General features: G+C 41.9%; 1 protein-coding gene across 1 annotated transcript in view; it reads left to right on the top strand.

The window, feature by feature from the left end:
* TTC6 (tetratricopeptide repeat domain 6) overlaps positions 1-22,253 on the top strand; it is an 80,349-nt gene extending 58,096 nt beyond the window's left edge. The window contains exons 24-32 of the mRNA XM_069950549.1: positions 1,877-2,017; positions 5,078-5,191; positions 5,558-5,677; positions 6,670-6,743; positions 8,767-8,977; positions 11,866-12,018; positions 14,732-14,902; positions 21,119-21,344; positions 21,505-22,253. Of these exons, the coding sequence (XP_069806650.1) occupies positions 1,877-2,017; positions 5,078-5,191; positions 5,558-5,677; positions 6,670-6,743; positions 8,767-8,977; positions 11,866-12,018; positions 14,732-14,902; positions 21,119-21,344; positions 21,505-21,644 (1,350 nt within the window). The 3' untranslated portion in view covers positions 21,645-22,253. The remainder of the gene's footprint in view (positions 1-1,876; positions 2,018-5,077; positions 5,192-5,557; positions 5,678-6,669; positions 6,744-8,766; positions 8,978-11,865; positions 12,019-14,731; positions 14,903-21,118; positions 21,345-21,504) is intronic.
* The last annotated feature ends 804 nt before the right edge of the window (positions 22,254-23,057 follow it).

Raw genomic sequence — 23,057 nt, 5'->3', positions numbered from 1 at the left:
TTTAGAATTTTAGAATAGGGACAGGAACTGGGATAAAATACAGTTTTTTTTCACCCATAAATCCTTGCTGCTTCATTACTTCTGCTACTATATATTCTCCTCTGGACCTGCAGTGATGACATTACATACTTTGCTTATGTGTTCTCGATCACTAGCCTACAGCATTATTTTCTATTTTATGCCAGTTCTAACTCTTTTTATTAAATGTGTTAGGTATTAAGATTAATAGAGGTGTGATTGATCCATAGTAATGTAAGCGGGTGTACAATATTTGGTCACACCCAAGTTCAGGAGTCTGAAGGGCTTAAAAGTTCTCTCTGCCCCATATGCAAAGTCTAGTAGTGTAAATAATAGCCCCGTTCTTGATTTTGCATTGGAGTCCAAAAGCTTTAAAAAGTAACTGGCATTAGAAAAAATTTTCACATTTTACAGAGACTGAGGGGCCTATTCCACGGAGTCATGACTGTGTCATTGGCTGATCGTTTATTGAGGTTCAAACCTAAAATCATCGGGCACTGACCGTGCATCGCTGCGTGGAATAGGGAGGCGCAGCGGGCGACCGACGATTTCACAAGCACCATACATTACCTTTTTACCTGTATGTTGCAGGTCTTTTCCTGTGCTTCTTCTTCCTCCTGGTCCAGCGCGCAGCAGCAGCTTTGATGCGGCCTGTCAATCACTGGCCAGGACCGCCGTGGCTAGTGATTGGCTGAGTGGTCTGTCAGCTCAGACAGGCCACACTGAAGCTGCTGCTGCTGCACGTGGGAACGGGAGGAAGAAGGAGCGCATCATGTTTAGGTAATGTATGGTGTTTAAACAAGGTCTGCAAGGTCATCGGTAACGATGTCCCTGCAGCCCTCGCTAAACGATTATCGGGCCGTTAAGCAGATCGGCCCTCGTTTACCTTAGTGATCGGACCCCCATCGGCCCATGGAATAGGACCCTGACTCTCCAGTGTGCATCCCTGCTATCTCTCAGCCGCTTATTGGACCTTGTTCCTAAGGGCTGTCAGACTTCCAGCTATTGATATGTCACAGAGACATGTCAAAAGTTTTGATTAGTTGGGGGCTGAGTGTTCAGAGCCGCACCGATCGGGGGAACGAATTGGGAGAAGACCATGCTCAGCGTATTCTCTTCCTGCCGTGTGTCATCTGACCTTGACGGCCGCATGATGGCGTCCAGCTCACACAGACCTGAAAGGGGTGAAGGAATGCACAGCAGCACGGTCACATCTCCCCTCGTCCTCCTGATAAGTCACGGCCTGAACACTCTGATCAAAACTTTTTATGTCTTTGTGACATGTTTTTCTAACGACATGGTTTATTAAAGCATTACTGTAATTTCATAAAACCTTTGACATCACGCAGACATGTTAAAAGTTATGATTAGTTAAGAGTTCAGTGCTGAGACACCCAGGATCTCTAGATATAACCAGAAGTGCGCGGCTGTATTTGCCAGTTCCCAGCTTGATGTTCAATATGTCTGGAACCTAACATCTGCAATGAGCTCCAAGCTGATCAAAACACATCTGACATGTCAAATCCTATTTAAACTCACATTAAGGCATTAAAGGCATTAAAGTACTCCTATGACGTGTAATTTTAATGGTGCTATGTGCAGCACTTCCACCTCGAAAACATACGCTGAACTTTTCTTTGTTTTAGGTATACACAATAGTGAAGATGTTGTGTACAATCCATTGATAGCAGTGAAGCATATCCACTTTGGCTTTGAACATGCCATTATATATCCATATGCTGTATATATGTCTTGAACAATGAATTGTGTATGTCATTACTATGTATGTTAAGTGCGTGTCTCAGCTGTTCCTATTCACCTTGCACTCCCTTCCCTAATAACTTGCTTTTTAATGCAGGCTTATTTGTGCCGAGCAGCTTTCTATGGATTTAGAAAGAGATATACTAAAGCCATCACGAATTGCAATGCTGCAATCAAAGTGCAGCCGCGGAGTGTAAGAGCTTATCTCTACAGAGGAGCATTAAAGTACTACATTAAGGTGAGATGCCCTATCTCTGGAACAGCCTTTTAACTACTCTAAAAGGCTTGATGCTTGTCTCCGTACGTAATTGTTACTGAAGGGGCTTTTATTTCTTTTTTTTTTACACTTTGCTAGTATGCGTACCATGGACTTTGTTCTTTGAGAAATCATTCTATGAGTGCATTTGTTGAGTAAAAAAAAAATAGTTTAGGCTTTGTGTTTAATTTATAATCAGCAGATTCTATTGTAATGAACTGAAATTTACAGTCAGTGATGATGTCATAATATTATTACACAAGAAACCATTCGCTTAGGCTGGGTTCACACTATGTTTTTGCAATCTCTTTTTTTCATCAGTTTTTTTTTTGCTAAAAACGGATGAAAAACAGATCCGTTTTTTCATTGAATTCCATTATAAAAGATCAGTTTTTTTTAACAGACACAAAATCGAGGTCGACTAGGTTTTTTGTACGTTAAAAAAACCAGATCCGTTTTGATCAGTTTTTTTTATAATGGAATACAATGGAAAAACGGATGCACACACATGCATCCGTTTTTTCCATCCATTTTTCATCCGTTTTTTGCAAAAGAAAAAACGGACTACAAAAACGTGGTGTGAACCCAGCCTTAGGGTGGTATTCCACGGGCCGATGGGGGCCCGATCAACGATGCAAACGAGCGCTGATCTGCTAGATCAGCGCTCGTTTACTGGGCCTATTCCACGCAGCGATGGGCGGGTGGCAACCAATGATTTTAGGTTTGAACCTAAATGAACGATCAGCCGATGACACGATCATTGGCTGATCGTTCTCTCTATTCCACAGTGCGATAATCAGCCGAATGAGCCCGATTATCGCTCCGTGGAATAGGCCCCTTAGGTCATCTTTAGAGCAACATTTCTTTTGTTCTGATCTTTAGAGTTCTTTGCTATGAGGGGCCATATTGAACTTCCAGTGACCAGTATGAGGGGGTGTGGGAGCTATTACACCAAATGTAACACACCTGCACCCCACCTATACCTGAGAACTTGTAATACTAATAAGTTACATGACACCAGGGAGGGAAAATGGCTAATTAGGCTCAATTTGGGGATGTACTCACTTTTGTTGCCAGGGTTCAAGACATTAATGACTGAGTTATTTTGAGGGCACATGAAACTAACATACAAGCTGTAAACTGACTACTTTACATTGTATCAAATATCTAGAGATGTGCAAACCTTCATCCGAACCCAAGTGTACTACCTTTGATTAACAGTGGCTGAAGAAGTTGGATGAAGCCCCAAGGCTGCCTGGAAAACATAGATACATCCTACGGTCAAGTTCACACAACGTATGTTTTGCATAAATCACTGCTGTTTTAATTTCCAACAACATCTGTGATTTATACAAAACATACGTTATGTTGGAATCAATGGAATCCCAGCTGAAGCATATCCACATAGTATACGCTCTGGCCAGGATTCCATCCGGCTGCACGGAAAACTGACTTGTCAGTTTTGTGCGGCAGCTATTCAATGAATAGCAGCCGCACAGAACATGTCAGTTCACACAATGGAGCTTTAAACGGCCGGTGTTATACGCCATGTGAACATGGCCTATGGCTGCATCCAAATTTTTCAGGCAACCTTAGAAACCCCATAGAACTTCACACTATCAGGATTTGCAGCGTATTTCATAGCAAACTCGGAGCAAGAAATCCACTGCGAATCCAGTATGTGGGAAGCTACCCTTAGGGTATGTTCACACTGAGTAATACAGGCAGTATTACTGTAGTGGAGCTCTCCGCCAGGGACGGCTCCAGGTTTTTGCAGGCACTTGGGCGACAGAGCCTCAGCGGGCCCCTCATCCATCCATCCACTATGCACAATCACTTCAAGCACCACTAACATACACAAGCACACATTGCTCACAGACACATTACTGACATAGACACTTAATGACATACACATTACAGACTGACACACTTACTGACTGACACACGCTTACTGACAAACATAACTGACTGTCACAAAGTTACTAACACACACACAGCACTTACAGCTCAGTCTTCTCCCTCTTCCTCTCTGCCCGGCCATCTCCACTTTGTAGTATTGAGGACCTGCTGGTCATGTGATCATGCCCTTCATCCCTCTCGCCCACAGGCCCTGCCCTTTCTCTGTCTTCTGGTGTTCAGCACTCGCCCTGCACTACAGGGAATAGGCTGTACATTAGAACACTGGGCCTCTCTCCCTCTCTGGGCCCCTGGAGGCGATGTGGGCTTCGGCACTTGCCCGGGGAAGCCCTATGCTGACGCCGGCCCTGCTCTCCGCCGTTTGAACATACCCTTAAAGTGTCACTGTCGTTATAGTTTTCAAAACCTAAATCAACAGTAGATGCGATATAAAGCAAGTTAGCAATTTACATTCATTATTTATTTTTTAGTTATGATGGAAAACACAGCACTTCCTGCTTTCTGGGTGTTTTTTTCTCAGAAAACAGGAAGTCCTGTGTTTCCCAGTCCATCTGAGCGCTCACAGAGAAGGAAGTCATGTGATTGATGGACACACTGAGCCGTGACTCTGGCCGGAATTCCTGTGTTTAGTAGGTTTTTTTAACCAGCACAAGTCAGAAAATTCAGGAGACTGGACCGGGATTTCTGGTAAGTTCAGCTTTGTTTTACAGCATGATAGCAAGAAAACAAATAATGAATGTATATTGCAAACTTGCTTTATATCACATCTATTGTTGAGTTAGATTTTGAAAGTTATAATGACAGTGACACTTTAAACTGGATTCTGGGTGTCATACTGCTGGAACACCAAGTGATTGTGATCTGAAGTAGAACCTTGTAGCAAGTCTTTATAATCCCAACAGTGTCACCACAGGGCAAATGAAGCATTTCACAGTAAGCTCACCTGTGTTAACTCTGTATTCTCTAAACATTATTTCAAAATTCTTTTTGGTGTTATATAGCTTTTTTATTACAAAAAAAAGAATAAAAGAAGAATAAGAATTCACTCTCATGTTTCACAGGGGGTCGATCCACCTTGACAGGCTACCATTTCCCAAGACGTAATCAATATTTTGTTCATTCCAGGCGTATAAATTGGCCATTCAAGACTTCACAAAAGCCGCAGAGTTGGATCCTGCTTGCTCTCTGGTGTATTATAACAGAGGAGTTTGCTACCATCAGATCAAGATGTATGAAGAGGTAGGGAATGTGGGATAAAAGGCCTGGATTACAGAACTGTTAAGCAAGGAACATATTTGTGAAAGGTTTATTTGATGGAAAGCAGCAGCCTCAGGGGAATTTCTATTTATTGTGGGAATGGACGCCTGAGCTGCAGCTGCAGGAAGCATAAAAATAGACATTTATACTGATCTAGGAGCTCTGATGCAAGTAACAGAAGTAGAACTAGACCTTCATATAATATGGCTACAGATAACTGTAGAGTATGAATGTTGAAGCTTTTGCGTATGTCCGTAGTTTTGCAATAGCTGGTGAGCCACAGGTTGGGGGGCACTGTTATAGTTACTCAATGCGTTTGTGTCACTGTACAATTTTACAATTTTCTAGGCACTGAAGGATTACGCCATTGTTCTTCTCCTTGGAGGGTGGAAGGAAGTAGATATTAAGGTTCTTGTGAATCGTGGATTACTGTATCTTGAATTACATGACTATGCCAATGCACTAGAGGTACAAAAGCATACATCATCCATCAAACATGCAAGAAACTTATTGGGGCACCTGGTACAATAGTAATGGCATATATAGGGATTTGGGGTGTTATTAGGGTTGACTCCTTCCTGAGTGTAATGATATTACGATCATTACATCCAGGAAAGAGTCAACACTAATAAGAACACTAAATATTTTGTTGCCTTTTGTTGGTACTGATATTATGCATTTGGTGTTTATGCTCTTACCGAAAATTATAATATTATACTATTCATTAATCCCTTTGCATATGGTAAACAAATTTAAATAACGGTTGCTGCAAAATTTGCATGCAGACTGTGGCCGGGTTCACACAGTGTGTAACACTGGCAGATGTCAGTGAAGTTCATCCCGGCCAGTACTGCAGTACCGGCTGGATGAACTCCAATTCTGTAGAATTGGGATGCAGGCACATTCAGGTGTGCCCGCATTCCAATTAGCCATAGCAGACAATGTAAAGTGCGGCCAGAGCCGCAGTTTACATTGTCTGCTCTGTCAGTCTTGTGTGGAAAATATTCAATGAATCGCTGACATATCAGTTTTTTCTGCGGCCGTAAGGAATCCCAGCCAGAGTGTATACAGAGTGTATACACTTCAGCCAGGATTATATTGAAATCAATGCAATGTATTTTTTGATTTAATAATGTCCATTGCAATAATAAAAATACATTGTATGAACTTAGCCTATGGCTGTATCCATGTTTTTCAGGACACCCTAGGGCTGCATCCAACTTCTGCAGCCACTGGTAATAATTCGGACCAACCTTAGCGTGCTCCAGATTCTCTCGTCTCTAGTTAAAAAGTATGACTGGTCCCGCAAAAAAAACAAAACCTGATATGAAATACAGCTCTTAGAAGGCAAATTTGTCTGTATCTTTAAGGAATTTATGTCCCCTGTGTATATGAGGGTGTTAAAATTTGTAATTTCTCATATGTAACCTAATGGCACCTATTTTTCTTTTTTTGAACAGGATTTTAAAGCTGTTGCTATGAAAACTCCTGGTGATGTGAAGATCCATCAGGTTATAGGGAACTGTCATCACAGGTAGTTATATAAAGAATCAACTTAGATGATGACAGGTAGAAAGCTGCTTCTTTACAAAGTGTTTTCTAGTGTCACTCTCCTACTCCTTAGATGTATGCTTCTGCCTGCATCAGCTTCATACACTGTTTATAGACCAATAGGAGTATTGCTCTGACATTGATTTTACTTAGAGCAGCGCTGTGTAATATTGGGATCACGTTTTGCAATATTAGTCAGTGCTGATGTGTTTGGGCTGTAATTTCCTTAAAGGAGATTCATGCGGGATGTACTGAACTCTTTGACGCAACAGGATGGAAGAAATCTATAAATAATAGACAGAACACTAGAAGCCAATTGATTACATACGGTGTACGAAGGAACAGAAATGAAATATGTGGTATGGATGAGGACATAACAAATTACACCTCCACTTCTGTCACCACTGTTATTACATTGCTGTTTGTATGGACACAGATCAATTACGGAAATTGCTAGCCTCTAGCCTTTTAGACGGCTGCATGACAATACTTCTGTCTAATCAGACCCTTAAAGGGGTTTTCCAGGACTTTTTCTTTGATGACCTATTCTTAGTATAGGCCATTAATATCTATAAGGTGGGTGTCTGACACTTGGTACACTCCACCAGTAAGCTCTTTGCTATGGTTCTTGATCACACAGTAAGCTAACAGTTGTGTACATTATATAGTGTAGTGGTAATGCTATGTTACTGCAGCTCAACCCACATTCAGTTTAGTTGGAGCTATGCTGCAGTAATTCAGCATGGCCACTACACTATGTGCTTCTTCCATATATATGTTATGGCTCTTGCATACAGCTGATTGGCTTAAGGGGGGTGTTGGACCCCGTACTAAACAGATATTGATGGCCCATTGTGATGATAGACAATCAATGAAAGATTTTCAGAAATCCACTTTAAAGTGACTCTGTACCCACAATCTGTCCCCCCCAAACCACTTGTACCTTCGGATAGCTGCTTTTAATCCAAGATCTGTCCTGGGGTTCGTTCGGCAGGTGATGCTGTTATTGTCCTAAAATACAACTTTTAAACTTGCAGCCCTGTGCCCAACGGCCATGGCCTACAGTATCTGTGCCCTAACCTTGCACCACCCACTTCATCATAGGGAATTCCACTGGCAGTATCTTTCCTATTCCTCTGCAGTGAACGCTGCACAGGTGCCTTAACGATCCAGCACATGTGCCGTGTTCACACAGCTGATGAATAGGAGACAATCTGCCTGGAGCATTCCTAATGAAGAAGAGGGTGGGGAGGAGGGACAGAAAGGTTGTGCCAGCCTAATGCACAGACACTCTAGGCCACGCCAGTTTGACATTCAGCTGCAAGTTTAAAAGTTGTTTTTTAGGACAATAACTGCATCACCTCCCGAACTGACCCCAGGACATATTATGGATTAAAAGCAGCTATCTGACGGTACAAGCGGTTTGGGGTGGGAAGATTGTGGGTACAGAGTCGCTTTAAAGTTTTAGGTCAGAAAATACAATAGGTTACTTATTGGGTGATATGGGCAGCACTAATGTTCTTTCTTTTTCTTTATACAAATGTCAGATGATTATTTTAGCATATTTATAAATTAATAATATTGATTATTTGGTGACAGTAGCTCCTGTCATGGGTGGTATATAATAGGAAGCGAGAGAACAGTCAGTTCTTGATCATGATATGTTACAAATAGAAAAACTGTAAAAGATTAGACGGTTGTGTAAGTCTCATTGATATGCATGGAAAGTTAAAGTGTAACAACCATTTAATTTTTTTTTTTTGCCGTACAAGACATTTTAAGAAATGTTGTAACTGGTTTTACTTGGCAAAAAAAAGCCTCTTTCTGGACTCAAAACGCAGTTTTTAGCTTTGCAAAAAATAAGACCTCATATGATTTTTTTGATGGAAAAATGAAAGAGTTAAGAATTTTGGAATGCAAGGAGTGATAAAAGAAAAAGAAATAATGAAAAATCCCCTAAGGGTTCATTATATGTCATTCTCCTGTCTAAACTTCTCCTTGTCCAGGTTACAGCAGTATGAGGAGGCCGTACGAGCATTTAGCCAAGTGTTACAAATAAATCCTCTGGCTCCTGAGGGTCACATTGGCCGTGGAAACGCTTACATGGAATATGGGCATAAAGAGGGCATTAGGCGAGCTCAGTCAGACTTTATGAAGGCTCTTCACTTGAAGCCCTCAAATATTGCAGCAAGGATCTGTCTGGGATATAATTTACAGGTAAGAAATATGGTTTCCTGTTTGGTCATCCATCATTCAGCTCTAATTACTGAATATACTGTTTATACACTGACAAACACTGGCCTTTTAAAAGCACTTCTACTGAAACTCGATGATAGGCCTCTCTGGTGGCACGGCCTCTAGGCATTGGTAAAGCGCTGTCCTTTATTCTCATGAATTAATAAATATATAATTGCAATAAGACGTGAGTGGATAAGGCAATATCAAGTTGTAGGAAGAATCTCGGCACTCACGTCTTGCTGCAATTATATATTTATTAATTCATGTGAATATAAATATATAATTGCAGCAAGACGTGAGTGCCGAGATTCTTCCTACAACTTGATATTGCCTTATCCACGAGCATCACGGTACGAGGATAAAGGGTGGAGTGCCGGTATTCAGACTGATTTACTAGATGGGTGAAAGAGGTGTGTTTTTCTGGGCACAGTGCCACTCTACTGTATCTCATTTTTCCATACCCCGGGCCCTTGCAGCTTGCTCTGCCCTTCATATGGTCATCCCATACAACGAAGATGCAGCTGTTTTTGAGCTCTCCCCACTGCATGCGGCAACCGCAGATTCTCCAGTCCGTTCCGAGGTTTTTCAGCACCCGCCCTATAAGATGACACTTTGTGTATTAGACGACCCCTGACTTTTAAGAATATTTTCCTGGGTTAAAAAGTAGTCTGATACACAGGAAAATACTGTACTTCCATTGAGTGGCAGCAGTAAGGGGCGACATGGCCCCTCTGCTTTCACAATTTGTGCAGTTCCCAGACCCTTGCTATAATCTAGCGTTGCCGTACTGCACTATACTTTTGTGCTTGGTGGGAGCCTGACAGCTGTGCATAGGTGATACATGTTGTTTATATAACATCATCTGACCAGGTACAGTATGCCTACATTATTACATGCATATACAATGGCTTGATTTATATACTGCTGGACACTGGGAGGGGGGGAGGGGGATTTATGCCAGGGGCGTATGCCAGGGAGAAGGTGCAAATTCACCTCTCCTCCCTGGCGTAAGCCTGCTGTGTCCCCAGCTTGCGCGATGGGCATGCCTCATTTATTGTGATTTACATGTGCCTCTTAGTGAATTCAGTAGGGGGAAGAGAAGGTAGGGCCTAATTTAAGACCCGCAGGGACTTTTGATCCCTAACTGACCTCCTCAGAACGGCAACTTTGGTATAGTTATAGTTGGTCATATTTGGTCTGATCGCACTGATAAATACTATATGACATTCTGCACAGTCCCTCCTTTTGCCTTGACGTGAAATATACGTTATCCTGAAAAGCTTTTCTTTTCTACGCCATGAGAATAAGTCCACACGTCAATACATTTCATTACAGCAAATACAAAATGTGTATTCATATCCCCGGGGGCCAGGGTATCATTTAATGCTCAGTATCAGGACTAGCGGCATGCAGACTCCTTCATCTGTGGGGCTGAATAGCTCTAGGGTACTTTCCTTTAATAGGTTTATATTTCCACATCATTTACACCACCTTTTGCTATAGAGATTTCATTACACTACATAGCAATTGTTGACAGGCTTTTCATAGAATCTCTGAATGACGATAGATAAGCACCATTTGCTCGCCTTCTCTGCACAATATACAATGGTACTGGTCCTAATGTTTCATAAATTGCCTATAAAAGCCATTCAGTGGCCAGCGTAATGTGTAACCCAGCAATACATATAAATGTTCCCTCATTTTGTTAATTATGATCCATGTTAAATGGACAGCTTTCCGAGTTTTCAGTCAGTAACCCCATTGAAGAACATTAAAGCAATCTTCACTTCATCCTGAAATGGCTGACAGTGAGGAACAGGAGATTGCATTTAACTGCAGGGCAAAAGTAGAGAATGCTGAGTTTCTCCCAGTGATTCATCGGACCACCAGATTGTTGTAATGTGGAGCGCTGCAGGTTTACTGGGTTTATTCATGTCACTACAGTGTACTACAGAGCCTTTACTCCTCAATCACATCTGTAAGTCATGGGTGTCCATGATCCTGTGGCTGGTTCATATCTTTTCATTGGATCACTTTTGGTAGGGACTGACCCAGGGGCAGACACAGACTGCATAGGGCCCCTGTGCAAAAAAGTTGCCAGGGCCCCCCCATAAGCAAGCCATGCCACCACATCCCTCCCCTACCCAGGCCCAAATAAAAGTATGCACATGTATATTACACATTTTTTAATCGTATAGTACCCTATACTACACCACCTGCCCCCCATCCCTATCCAGCATGTGACACCAGTGCAAACCAATATCATACAAACAGCATGTGGCACCAGTGCCAACCAATATCATACAAACAGAATGTAGCACCAGTGCCAACCAATATCAGACAAACAGCATGTGGCACCAGTGCAAACCAATATCATACAAACAGCATGTGGCACCAGTGCAAACCAACATCATACAAACAGCATGTGGCACCAGTGCAAACCAATATCAGACAAACAGCATGTGGCACCAGTGCAAACCAATATCATACAAACAGCATGTGGCACCAGTGCTAACCAATAACATACAAACAGCATGTGGCACCAGTGCAAACCAATATCAGACAAACAGCATGTGGCACCAGTGCCAACCAATATCATACAAACAGCATGTGGCACCAGTGCTAACCAATAACATACAAACAGCATGTGGCACCAGTGCCAACCAATAACATACAAACAGCATGTGGCACCAGTGCAAACCAATATCAGACAAACAGCATGTGGCACCAGTGCCAACCAGTATAAGACAAACAGACTAATATGACCAACAATGAAAACCAATAATTAAATTGTTTTTTTTTTTTTTTTTAACGTTATGGACGATTGCTATATATTATGCACTCAGCATCTCTATTCTCTTCTGCAGGCCCAAGGACTTCTTCAGCGAGCTTGGAATCAGTTCACTGTGGCCCTGGATATTGATGCAAGAAGCATGCTGGGATTTGAGGGACGCTCCATTGTAAATCTGCAGATGGGCGACACATTTGCGGCTCTGCAGGACATGAATGCTGCATTAAAGGTGATCTTCCTAAAAGCACATCTTAATTCTATGTATATTAATAACCTGCTATGCAAGGTTGATCCGCTGAATACTGTACCTTTACCGTACTATAGTATAGCTCAGTAATGGAAATCAAGATAGTCATCTTATTCTTTAAAGTAGCATTTTTCTGATGACGCGAGTGTTTCCATTCTTGTAGAACTCCTTCTGCTCTATAAGGGTCACCTCTGGCAGACCTCTGGCAGACAAAAGTTTCAAGAAGAAGAAGTGACATGTACCATCTTGTAGGCATGCAGACAAGTAACAATGAATACATTAGGAGAGTTCATGTCACATTTTATGTAAATTGCACTGCTCAATAAAATAAAAAAGGCACCAGTAAATATAAGTCCTTGAGCTGTTCTTCTATTTAGACGGTCCTTACCTATAGCTATATCATAGCTGGGTGACAACCAATATGGCCCAAAGGGGATGTCATCTTTCCAAGACATATAAATGACAAATATGCCTTAGTTACACATCTGTCCCTTCCATGCAAAAGATGTTTTGTCTATCTATTATGAATGCAGTATGTGCACAAACCCATCAGCATTCTAAAAAGTCTTAATAGTAGACACCAGCATACTGAGAGGTAATGTATATCTTGGCACTGAAAAGGGCTGTAGAGAGTTTAAAAAAATGGCCAGAAACATGATGACCAGTCCTATTTAGCTATGGTCTTATATACACTCCCGTTTACTGCTCACAGTTTTAGGCCATGTTCACACATGGCTAAACAGCGGCCGTTGTCTAAGATGTTCAAGCTGGCTGATACTACAGTATCGGCTGGGTGAACATCACTGCACTCCAATTAGCCATAGACCACAATGTAAAGTACGGTATGGAGCTGTACTTTACATTGTGTGCACAGTTTTTTGTTGAATAGCGGCCACACAAAAAAGACATGGCAGTTTTCTGTGTATACCCGACGTAGTGTATACAGTGTGTATACTCTACAGACGTGATACCATAGTGGTTAATGGGATCGGCCGCAGTGATTAAACAACTGCTGTTTTTGCAAACCTGCAACAACAGCCATTGTTTAATTAAGAAAAACACATTGTGTGAACTTGGCCTTAAAGGGATTTTTCCATTATAGTACACCATGCCATTGGACTAGTTATTTTATATGCGTTAAACTCCTGAACAACCTCTTATTCGTTCTGTTGCTTAAACAAATATAGCTATGTAGATAGTTTCTTCCCTCAGTGTGCAGCCTATTCAGACTAGTCACTTTCACATTTAGTTGCCCTTGCAGAGGAGTGTGACAGACGTGATATGGGCAAGAATTAGGATAAACTCTTGGTAATGTAATTTGTAAGCGAAAAATATTTTCCTCCAAGGTGAACTGCCTGGGGGACAGCCAAAAGACACACGAGCGAAGGAATAATCCTCTAAACCCAGTTTAAGATTTATGCAGAACAAACTATGACATGGAAATTACTTTTCCTTTCACATAAGCCAAAATATGGTCCAGCTGAATAAATTGGCCGTTTTGCTTAATATACACTTTGAGGTTCAACTGTGCTGAATAGTCACGGATTGGAATTACTAAATTGACTCCAGTAATGTGGTATAAAATGTATATAAATGTTACAGTATATTGATATGTAGAACACATAGGGTTATGGGAAAGGTAAACGGAGGGGTTAAAGGGCTGTACAGATGGCTACTTCTTCATAGCATGGTGAGATGGTTGGGTTTTAGTTTTGTCCTGTGAAAAACCTTCCAGATTTACATTAATGAATTTGACCTGAAGCATTAGACACAACAGACAGCACAGCAGCTTAGAATTGAGGCATTGTTACTAAATGAGGCCTATTGTGTCTGGTATTGCAGCTCAGCTCTGTTGAACAAAATGGGTCAGCAACCAAACCCTCTTGGCCAGTGATACCGTTCCATCCAATCTTAAATAGGGCATGGAGACTGCCCCTAGCCAATATTGTCAATGGGACCACTTAAAGGGGTTATCCAGCGAAAATCTTTTTCTTTCAAATCAACTGATATCAGAAAGTTATATAGATTTGTAATTTACTTCTATTAAAAAATCTCAAGTCTTCCCATACTTATTAGCTACTGTATGTCATGCAGGAAATGTTCTATTTTCAGTCTGACACACTGCTCTCTGCTGACATCTCTGGCCGAGACAGGAACTGTGTCTCAGTTTTATGTGAATCCCCATAGAAAACCTCTCCTGCTCAGGACAGTTCCTGTCTCGGCCAGAGGTGGCAGCAGAGAGCACTGTGTCAGACTGAAAAACAACATTCCTGCATGACATATAGTAGCTAATAAGTATGGGAAGATTTTTTAATAGAAGTAAATTACAAATCTATATAACTTGCTGACACCAGTTGACTTAAAAGAAAAAGATTTTCGCTGGACAACCCCTTTAATTAGAATACGGTCAATGCATAATAGCCACTGGCTGCTTTAGCAACCGTACCGCCCATTGTGCAGTTGCATCTCCCCACCCCTAGTGCCAGATCACATTATAAAGTTTGCCTGGGCATCTCCTTTTGGCAGAATTTCATGTGTTGGTAAAGTTAGGAAAATTATTCTTTGCAAACCTTTGGGCCCCATCTCTTGGTCGGCGCCATAAGCTCCATAGGAAAATGTAACAATGACACAACACCTGTTATTTATCTGATGCGCATGCAGTTTCTTTAAGTCTACCCCTTATTTATTCCTACAGCTTGGTGTGACAGCCCACCTACTAACTAATCGAGGAGTCATTCACCAGTTCATGGGGAAGGTACCTAATGCAATGCGGGATTACCAGTCGGCAATTGTAGCCAATCCCAAGTATTCATTGGCTTACTTCAATGCAGCAAACCTATATCTCCATAACAGGCAATTCTCACAGGTAACTGTAAAACATTCTGTAGCCCCATCATTTGTAATCCCTCTCTTTCCCTTAATGGTTTCCCCTGTGTTCTTCCCATGTAAGTGCATATATTTATATAATTTTTTTTTTGCCATATTTTCCTTTTTATGAAAAAAAAAATGTCAGTTATGTTACCAAATAAACTCTGAATACTTAATCTTTTACAGTTCCATGTGGAGAAGAAAAGCCAAGGGCACTCACCCGTCAGTTGTGAAGATTCTTTATTTCATAGTGCAATAAAATCACTGAATTGCACACTGATCGGAGCAGACGCCATCCTATGGTATAGCGTGGTCATGATGGCCATTTTGCGTGCATGAAATAAAGAATCTTCACAACTGACGGGTGAGTGCCCTTGGCTTTTCTTCTCCACATGGAACTGTATTACGATGTTTAAGTGCATTCATAAGGAGCACCCCCGTCATTGATTAACATAAGTCTATCATATGTCCAGCCACTCAACTTTATTACGTGTTAGGAGTAGTGCCGGTGAAATCTCTCCACACACTACTTTATCTTTTAGCTGTTGTGGGATGCAACCCCAACCAATTACATGCTAAGAGCTGTGGTAGGTAACCTGTAATTCTAGAGCACAGGGTCGAGACTACTGTACAGCCTCCTAGCAAGCATCACTAGTACAGTACTAGTCCTGCAAAAAGGGTGAGGCTAAACCACAGATGGGGTCTCACCAGTCCCTGAGGCTTCAATGAAACAGTATTCTGTTGCAAGTTAACCTTAGCAATAAATAGGTAGAATGCTAACATGTAATATTGGCTGCAGGCAGAGGAGAACATAAAAAAGCTCTACTTACCCGTGCCCCTGCAGTGCTGCTTCACCACTCATGGACCCCTGCTGGCTTTCTGGATCTCTTTCTCCAGCTGCATCACAACCCGGGGTGACAAACCGTAGTGACCTGCGGGCAAACAATCAGAAGGGTCAGGTACTTTCTTCTGGTTCGTGATGACACCGGAACCCGGGAGTAAATGAGTTCCGATGGCGGTCAGTGAGTCTGTGACACACACTGCGGGGTCACAGGGACAGGAAGTACAGCTTCTTTATTATGTTTCCCCCTGCCCCTGCTTTCACCAAATTTATCATTTTGGCCGGAGTTCCCCTTTAAGCAACTTCTCTCCTCTCTATAGACAGGAGCAGCACAGCCCTCCCACTGTAGATCTTTAAACATAATAATTCCTTTATTTGTGTAGCAGCAACTTAGGGCCCTATTACATGGGCCGATTATCGTGTGAAAAATCGTTTAATAGTTCGAATATAAACCATAATCGTTCTGTGTAATTGCAGGCAACAATCGAAAAATCGTTTGTGTGTCGTCAATCGTTGATTTAGATCTCAACCTAAAATTATCGTTAATCGTTCGCTGTAGTTCCGCATTTGTTCACTAATCGTTTAGTGTAATAGTTCATTGTTTTGCTGGGATCAGAAGGAGTAAACGATCGTTGTAACAATCGCAGTAACGATTATCGTTCTGTGTAATATGGTGAACGATTTCAGGTTAACGATAAACAATCTCGTTTGCGATCGTTAATCGCTAAAAATCGCTCTGTGTAATCGGACCCTTACTCAGAAGGGCTGTACTGCGTTTTTTCATCACTCACATACACACAAACATGGGGAGAACATAGAAAATCCTTACAGATTTTGTACTTGGTGGTTGCGATTTGATCTCAGAACTCCAGCACTGCAGGGCAACAATGCTAATCACTGAGCCGTTGTGTCACCAACAATTTAGTTATCAGCCCCTGGTCTCCTCCACATCATGCTGCACCTACTTGTGCAGCCACCAGTGGGCTCCAATGTTCCATCTGCCTTCAGAAGCAGGGCTGAAATCCATATGGAATTCCAGCCAGTCCATGGGAGAGATGCTTGCCCCACCCACCTGATGACTCCGGCAGAAACGGCAAGCCAGAGCGAATGTGACATCACAGGAAAAAATTACTGAAAGGAAAACTAGATATAAAACATCCACAAAAATCAATGCAATAAAAAGTCACGGACATCCCCTTAACTTGAAAGCCTAGGAGCAACATCCGTGAGACGGCCTCCTTGCCTGAAATGGTGCCAATTAGTGAGGAGAAAATAGTGCAATGTATGATAGATTCCATCATGTTATTGACATTTTGTTTCTTTTTAAAGTCTTTGCGTTTCAGCAGAACTAAACATAACTGACACGAATATATGCCAATTATAAGAAAAAAGTGCTGAAAAAAGCAACAACAAAAAAATAATTGGATTAAAAGAAATCTGAATTTATTAATGCAACACTCCCTTTACTGGCATCAGCCTGGTGAGGGTAAATGGCTTCTCTGCTTCCCTTCTTACTACACAAAAACACCTCCAACACCAACCAAGCACGGATCGTGGGGCGCAGGTCCAGTGGAATAAGGACATTTAGTATAAAATATTTATATTTATTGAGACTCAACACGTTTCGGAACCGCACCGGTTCCTTTCTCAAGAGTCATAATAGTTCACACAAAAACCACAGTTCATATAAAAGAAATAAGGATATGACATCAGAATATGGGGGAGGAGGGAACACACCCACTTAGAACAGGTGAAGCAAATCTTCACAATATATATAAAAAATATATAACAATGTATATAAAAATATATATAAAAAAATGTATAAACATAGCATACGCGCTAACATAAAAAATTCTTTCTTGTTGCATAGTCTATCCAGACATTATTTTCTCAAACATAACTCTGACCCCAGCACTTTAAAACTTACTATTGTGGAAGAAATTTCAGAATCTACACCAAATAGATACAAACAACTTATAAATAGGGAATCCTACTGGATTTTTAGGATGTGCTCTTTGACACCAGGTGGCTTAAACGAAATAATAGAGAATACTAAAATATAATAGATACATCTAAATTATTTTTGTATATAATGTCTCTAGATGTGGTGTTTATATGTGTATGTATGTATATGTATATGTATGTAATTACATATGTAAATGTACATGTATGTGTGTATGTATATATGTGTATGTATATTTTCATCAGTGTATTATTATTACATTTCTTTATACATTTTTTATATATATTTTTATATACATTGTTATATATATATATATATATATATATATATATATATATATATATATATATATATACCGTGTTTCCCCGATAGTAAGACACCCCCGAAAGTAAGACATAGTTGGACTTTCGGGGGCTGGGCTAAAGTAAGACATACCCCGAATGTAAGACATAGTACATAGGGCGGTATTTTTGTACTTTTATATCCCTGCGCCCGTCCTGTCAGAGGCTCGCACGCGCGCGCGCACACACACACACACGCGCGGCCCGGCACGAGCGCTGCACGTCATGTGCAGGGACGCCGGTATTGGTGCGGGAGCTGAAGGAGCAGCAGGGCCCAGGTGACTGCCCGCACCGCCCCCGTCTGGTCCAAGCGACCTTCCCCCCACCCCCCGTGCGCGCACCTGTCCGCCCTCTCTGAGGCCCCGTCCTGCCGCACCGTCCATGCGCCCACCACCCGTCCGGTCCGGCGTCCCTGCTCACTGAGGGGAGTACAGGACAGCCGCCCTCACGTGCTGCTGCTCCTCCAGCTCTGACATGGCCGCCTCCCTGCACACACAGGACAACGTGTGACAGCTGACCTGTCATCTCATCCCCTCAGTAACAGTACAGGATAGGAGGAATAATGGGCTGCAGCAGGCGGGATAACTTATAGCTGTGTGTGTTATCCTGCCAGCTGCAGCACATCCATTCCTCCTATGTTACAGTCCTGCACTGTTACTGAGGGGACTACAGTCATACACCCCTGTCCGCCCCCCTATACAGTCATACACCCCTGTTTCCCCCCCCTATACAGTCATACACCCCTGTCCGCCCCCCTATACAGTCATACACCCCTGTCTCCCCCCCTATACAGTCATACACCCCTGTCCAATATAAGACATACCCCAAAAGTAAGACATAGTGGGACTTTTGGGAGTAAAAAGAACGTAAGACACTGTCTTACTTTCGGGGAAACACGGTATATATATATATTGTTATATTTTTGTCTTAATAATAGAGATTTGCTTCACCTGTTCTAAGTGGGTGTGTTCCCTCCTCCCCCATATTCTGATGTCATATCCTTATTTCTTTTATATGAACTGTGGTTTTTGTGTGAACTATTGTGACTCTTGAGAAAGGAACCGGTGCGGTTCCGAAACGCGTTGAGTCTCAATAAATATAAATATTTTATACTATATGTCCTTATTCCACTGGACCTGCGCCCCACGATCCGTGCTTGGTTGGTGTTGGAGGTGTTTTTGTGCAATTCATTCCTTTGGATAGCGGGAGTGGCTGCGGTCCATTGTATATGCCAATACGAGTGTTGTGCCTCTTTACTAGCACAACCTCTCTGTCTCTTATAATTTGATCCGCGCTATGGAGCGCTGTCCTTTTCTATTTTGTCCCTTCTTACTAAGCAGCTCTGTTTCCCTTTTGTGACAAAGTCTCCTGTCCCAGCATCTCTATTAAATTGAGGGCCCTATTATACAGAGTGATAATCTGCCGAATCAGGCAAGTTTAAAAATCATTAGGCGTCAGGGTACATTGCTACATGTAATAGTCGTGTGTGGTCGACAGCTGATGACATTGTAAAGTAAAATAATAAACGTTATACTTACCTGTCCAGGCTCCCTGGTGTCCTGCTCCCTGCTCACCGCAGCTGCCGCTGAAGCTTCTAAAGCCAGTCTCTGAAGTGACAGGCTGCTTGGCCAATTACTGGCCGCAGTGCTGTCCCATCTCGGCCAGTCACTGCACAGATATTCAACTGCGGCTGTAATGATCTCCCCAGTCTTGTATTATAAAAAAGTAAGCTTTGTGATAGAGTGAAGTGGCCATGTGCCTTTACCAGGCTTATGCTGGGAGGAGTAAAATTATTTTTTGCTGAAGTGGCCCTTTGAAAGGAACCAAACATTATAAAACCGTCCCTGCAGCTATTAAAGGGCAGCTCCGGGCAGGGCGATTTTTCCTAAAAGTGCCGAGGAGGGGGAGGCTGAAAGAAATAACATGCTCTCACCTCCCTGGCTCCAGTACTGATGCCACATACCACCTCTCCGGTCCCTGGACACTTTCTGGTAAAGAGGAGACTCGGGTCTTGACGTGTCAGGGCTGCTCAGCCAGTCAGTGGCTGAGGTGGGACCCTGTTATGGCCACTGACTGGCTGAGCAGCCCTGACACATCACGACCCGGTACCCTCTCTAACCAGGTAGCGTCCAGGGGGCCGAAACGGTGGCACACGGCATCAGTGCCTGAGCCAGGGAGGTGAGAACAGGCTTCTAGACGCAGACACTCCCTGGGAGGCGTGATTGCCGTAGAGATTTTCCATCAGCGGTGACTAGTTAGGAGCTGAGGAGTGCCCACATGCCTACATATTTACAAAGTACGTTTTCGGGCCATGTAAGTAATGCTCATATCGATTTCTTATATGCCTGGAAACAGTGCTCGGGCCTTATAGTTATGTATTAATAGCTGCAGGGACCATTTTATAATCATTGGTTCCCTTTAAGGGTAACAATAAGGATTGAGTGAGAATGTAAAAATCTATACACTAAAACGGCTGTGAACAATACCCAAGTGAATAGTAAGATATACTGCTGCTGTGTATATAAACAGCGACCCACAAACATACTGTACAGCATACAGGAAAGAGCAGAGCTGAGATCAAAAATAAGTACAAAAATAGGTATAAAAATGGCAAAACAGAGCACAAATGGGCAGGTTAGTGACCAAGATCCTATAATTGGGATCCTATGGACTACCAACCCAAACATGCATTTTGCGAATAGCTTTGTCTGAGATGAAATATATATTGATATATGATATATATATTATAAAATGTAATGATTAAATAAATGTAAAAATTTTTTAAACGTAACAATTTTTTTTTTTTTTTTTGCTTTTAAGAGATGTCAAGCCTTTCCTGCCTGGTAAACACATCCTTACATTTGTGTTGTTTTGCATTACATTAGCAGGCATCATTCCAGATTACATTTTCATATTTTATCATACATTCAGCATTCAGTTGTGACTTTGCCCACACACATCTGTTTAGTTCAACTTCATTGAGTCATTGGAATAATGTGGTTGTTGTAGTTGAATTGCTCAATCGCTCATTGTTAACCCTGTTCACATATCAATCTGTATACTTCACAGGCTAAAGAATACTACTCCCAAGCCATAGATCTGGATCCTGAGAACGAATCGGCCTTTCTGAACCGTGGGATCGCAAATATGCTTTTACAAGATGTGCAGGGAGCACTTGAGGATTTTCATAGGGTCATAGACCTCTGTCCCGTATCCTCTGCTGCTTTCTTCAATCGTGCCACTTTACATAACACTTTACAAGAATACCAGCAAGCGGAAAGCGACATTAGTCAAGGTAAATAATAATTTCTCCTCCCAGGCCAAAGTTTTCCCCTATATATTTGTCTGTTTAGGTGACCCTAAACTGGTTACAGTACAGTTTCGACTGTCAATGAGACTATTCTCTTTACTTGCCTATTATGTAATCATGAGGATCTCACCTTTGATTATTACAGCTTTGATTCTTCAACCTGGAGATCCCTTGATGTACAAGCTGAGAGCGGACATAAGAGGAAAAATGGGACTGGCCAAAGAAGCCATTGAGGATTATGAGCAAGCTATAACAATAATGCAACAGTCTTCCCAGAGTCAGTGACTCGCCAGGGTGGGAGAGCATTAGTGGCACAACTGATAAATTAGGGAACCGGTCTGAATCTGTTCTTTGTATCCTCATAAACTTTAGTTACAGGTGAATATTTAGGAGGTTTCTCAAAATGCTTATGAACCCGCATCTCATGAATGGCCCCCCTGGTGTTACTTTGCATCCATTAGGATGGCACACCATGAGTGCTTTGTTCACTGGCTTACAAAAACACAAAAATGCACCAGCGCACCGCAATGGCAAGATACAGACCCACTACAGACATGAAAATAGTTAAAAGCGGCCCCCCAACTGCTAAAAAAATTACCACAAAAATAATGAGGCTCTTTGATACCATTTGCAAACAGTGTAAACCACCCCACTGTCTATCCTGGAATTTATGATACTTTGGTTTAAAAATCACCCCGGCTTTTATCTATTGGACAATACAATCATATCTTGTGACAGCACTTGGATACAGCCTTGTCAATGCACTGGAGTCCTAGGTAGCATCAAGGAATTTTGTGCATTTTTTTTTTTTAATATATTGCAGGTTTTTGGTTTAAAAAAAATAGGTAGGTTCCTGAAAACCTATATAAATTCTGTTTAGCAAAAAGGTTACAATAAAATCAGATAAGTGTTTAATAACATTCAAATATCTGTATTCTTTAGTCTTTTAGACCAGATTCACACAAGGTATTACAGTGGCTGTTCTGTGGCCGTGTCTCTGAACGTCCGCTGTCAGTGAAGTTCAGTGTCAGTAGTACCAGCCAGATGAACTTCACTTCTTTTGATTTGGAATTCGAGCGCATTCGGGTGTGCCCACATTCCAAATCACCATAGCAGACAATGTATAGTATGGCTGGAGCCGCACTTTACATTGTCTGCACTGAGTTTTGTGCGGCCGCTATTCAATGAAATGCGGCTGCACAAAACTGACATGTCAGTTTTCTATGCAGCCACATGGAATCCCAGGTCGGAGTGTATGAAGAGTGTGTACACTCCGTCCGGGATTCCATAGGACACAATATCATTTTAATTTTCAATAAATAGCGTCCAAGGTTGCAATGACAATTATTTATTGAAAATTTGCGTTGTGTGAACTTAGACTGCGAACAATGGGGGAGATTTATTAAACATGGTGTCAAGTGAAACTGTCTCAGTTGCCCCTAGCAACCAATCAGATTCCCCCTTTCATTTTCCAAAGAGTCTGTGAGGGATAAAAAGTGGAATCTGATTGGTTTCTAGGGGCAACTGAGCCAGTTTCACTTTACACCATGTTTGATAAATCTTCCCCAGTGATTTTAAATAAGTGACCTATATACCAACACATCCAATATACACCATGCACAATACATTCTTTATTATTTTTTGTTGTTATTATGCTGTAAAACAAAGCTGAACTTACCAGAAATCCAGGTTCAGTCT

The sequence above is a fragment of the Dendropsophus ebraccatus genome, chromosome 13 (genome assembly GCF_027789765.1).
Source record: "Dendropsophus ebraccatus isolate aDenEbr1 chromosome 13, aDenEbr1.pat, whole genome shotgun sequence".
In the NCBI taxonomy this organism is placed as follows: domain Eukaryota; kingdom Metazoa; phylum Chordata; class Amphibia; order Anura; family Hylidae; genus Dendropsophus; species Dendropsophus ebraccatus.
This window is presented reverse-complemented; position numbering and strand designations above follow the sequence as displayed.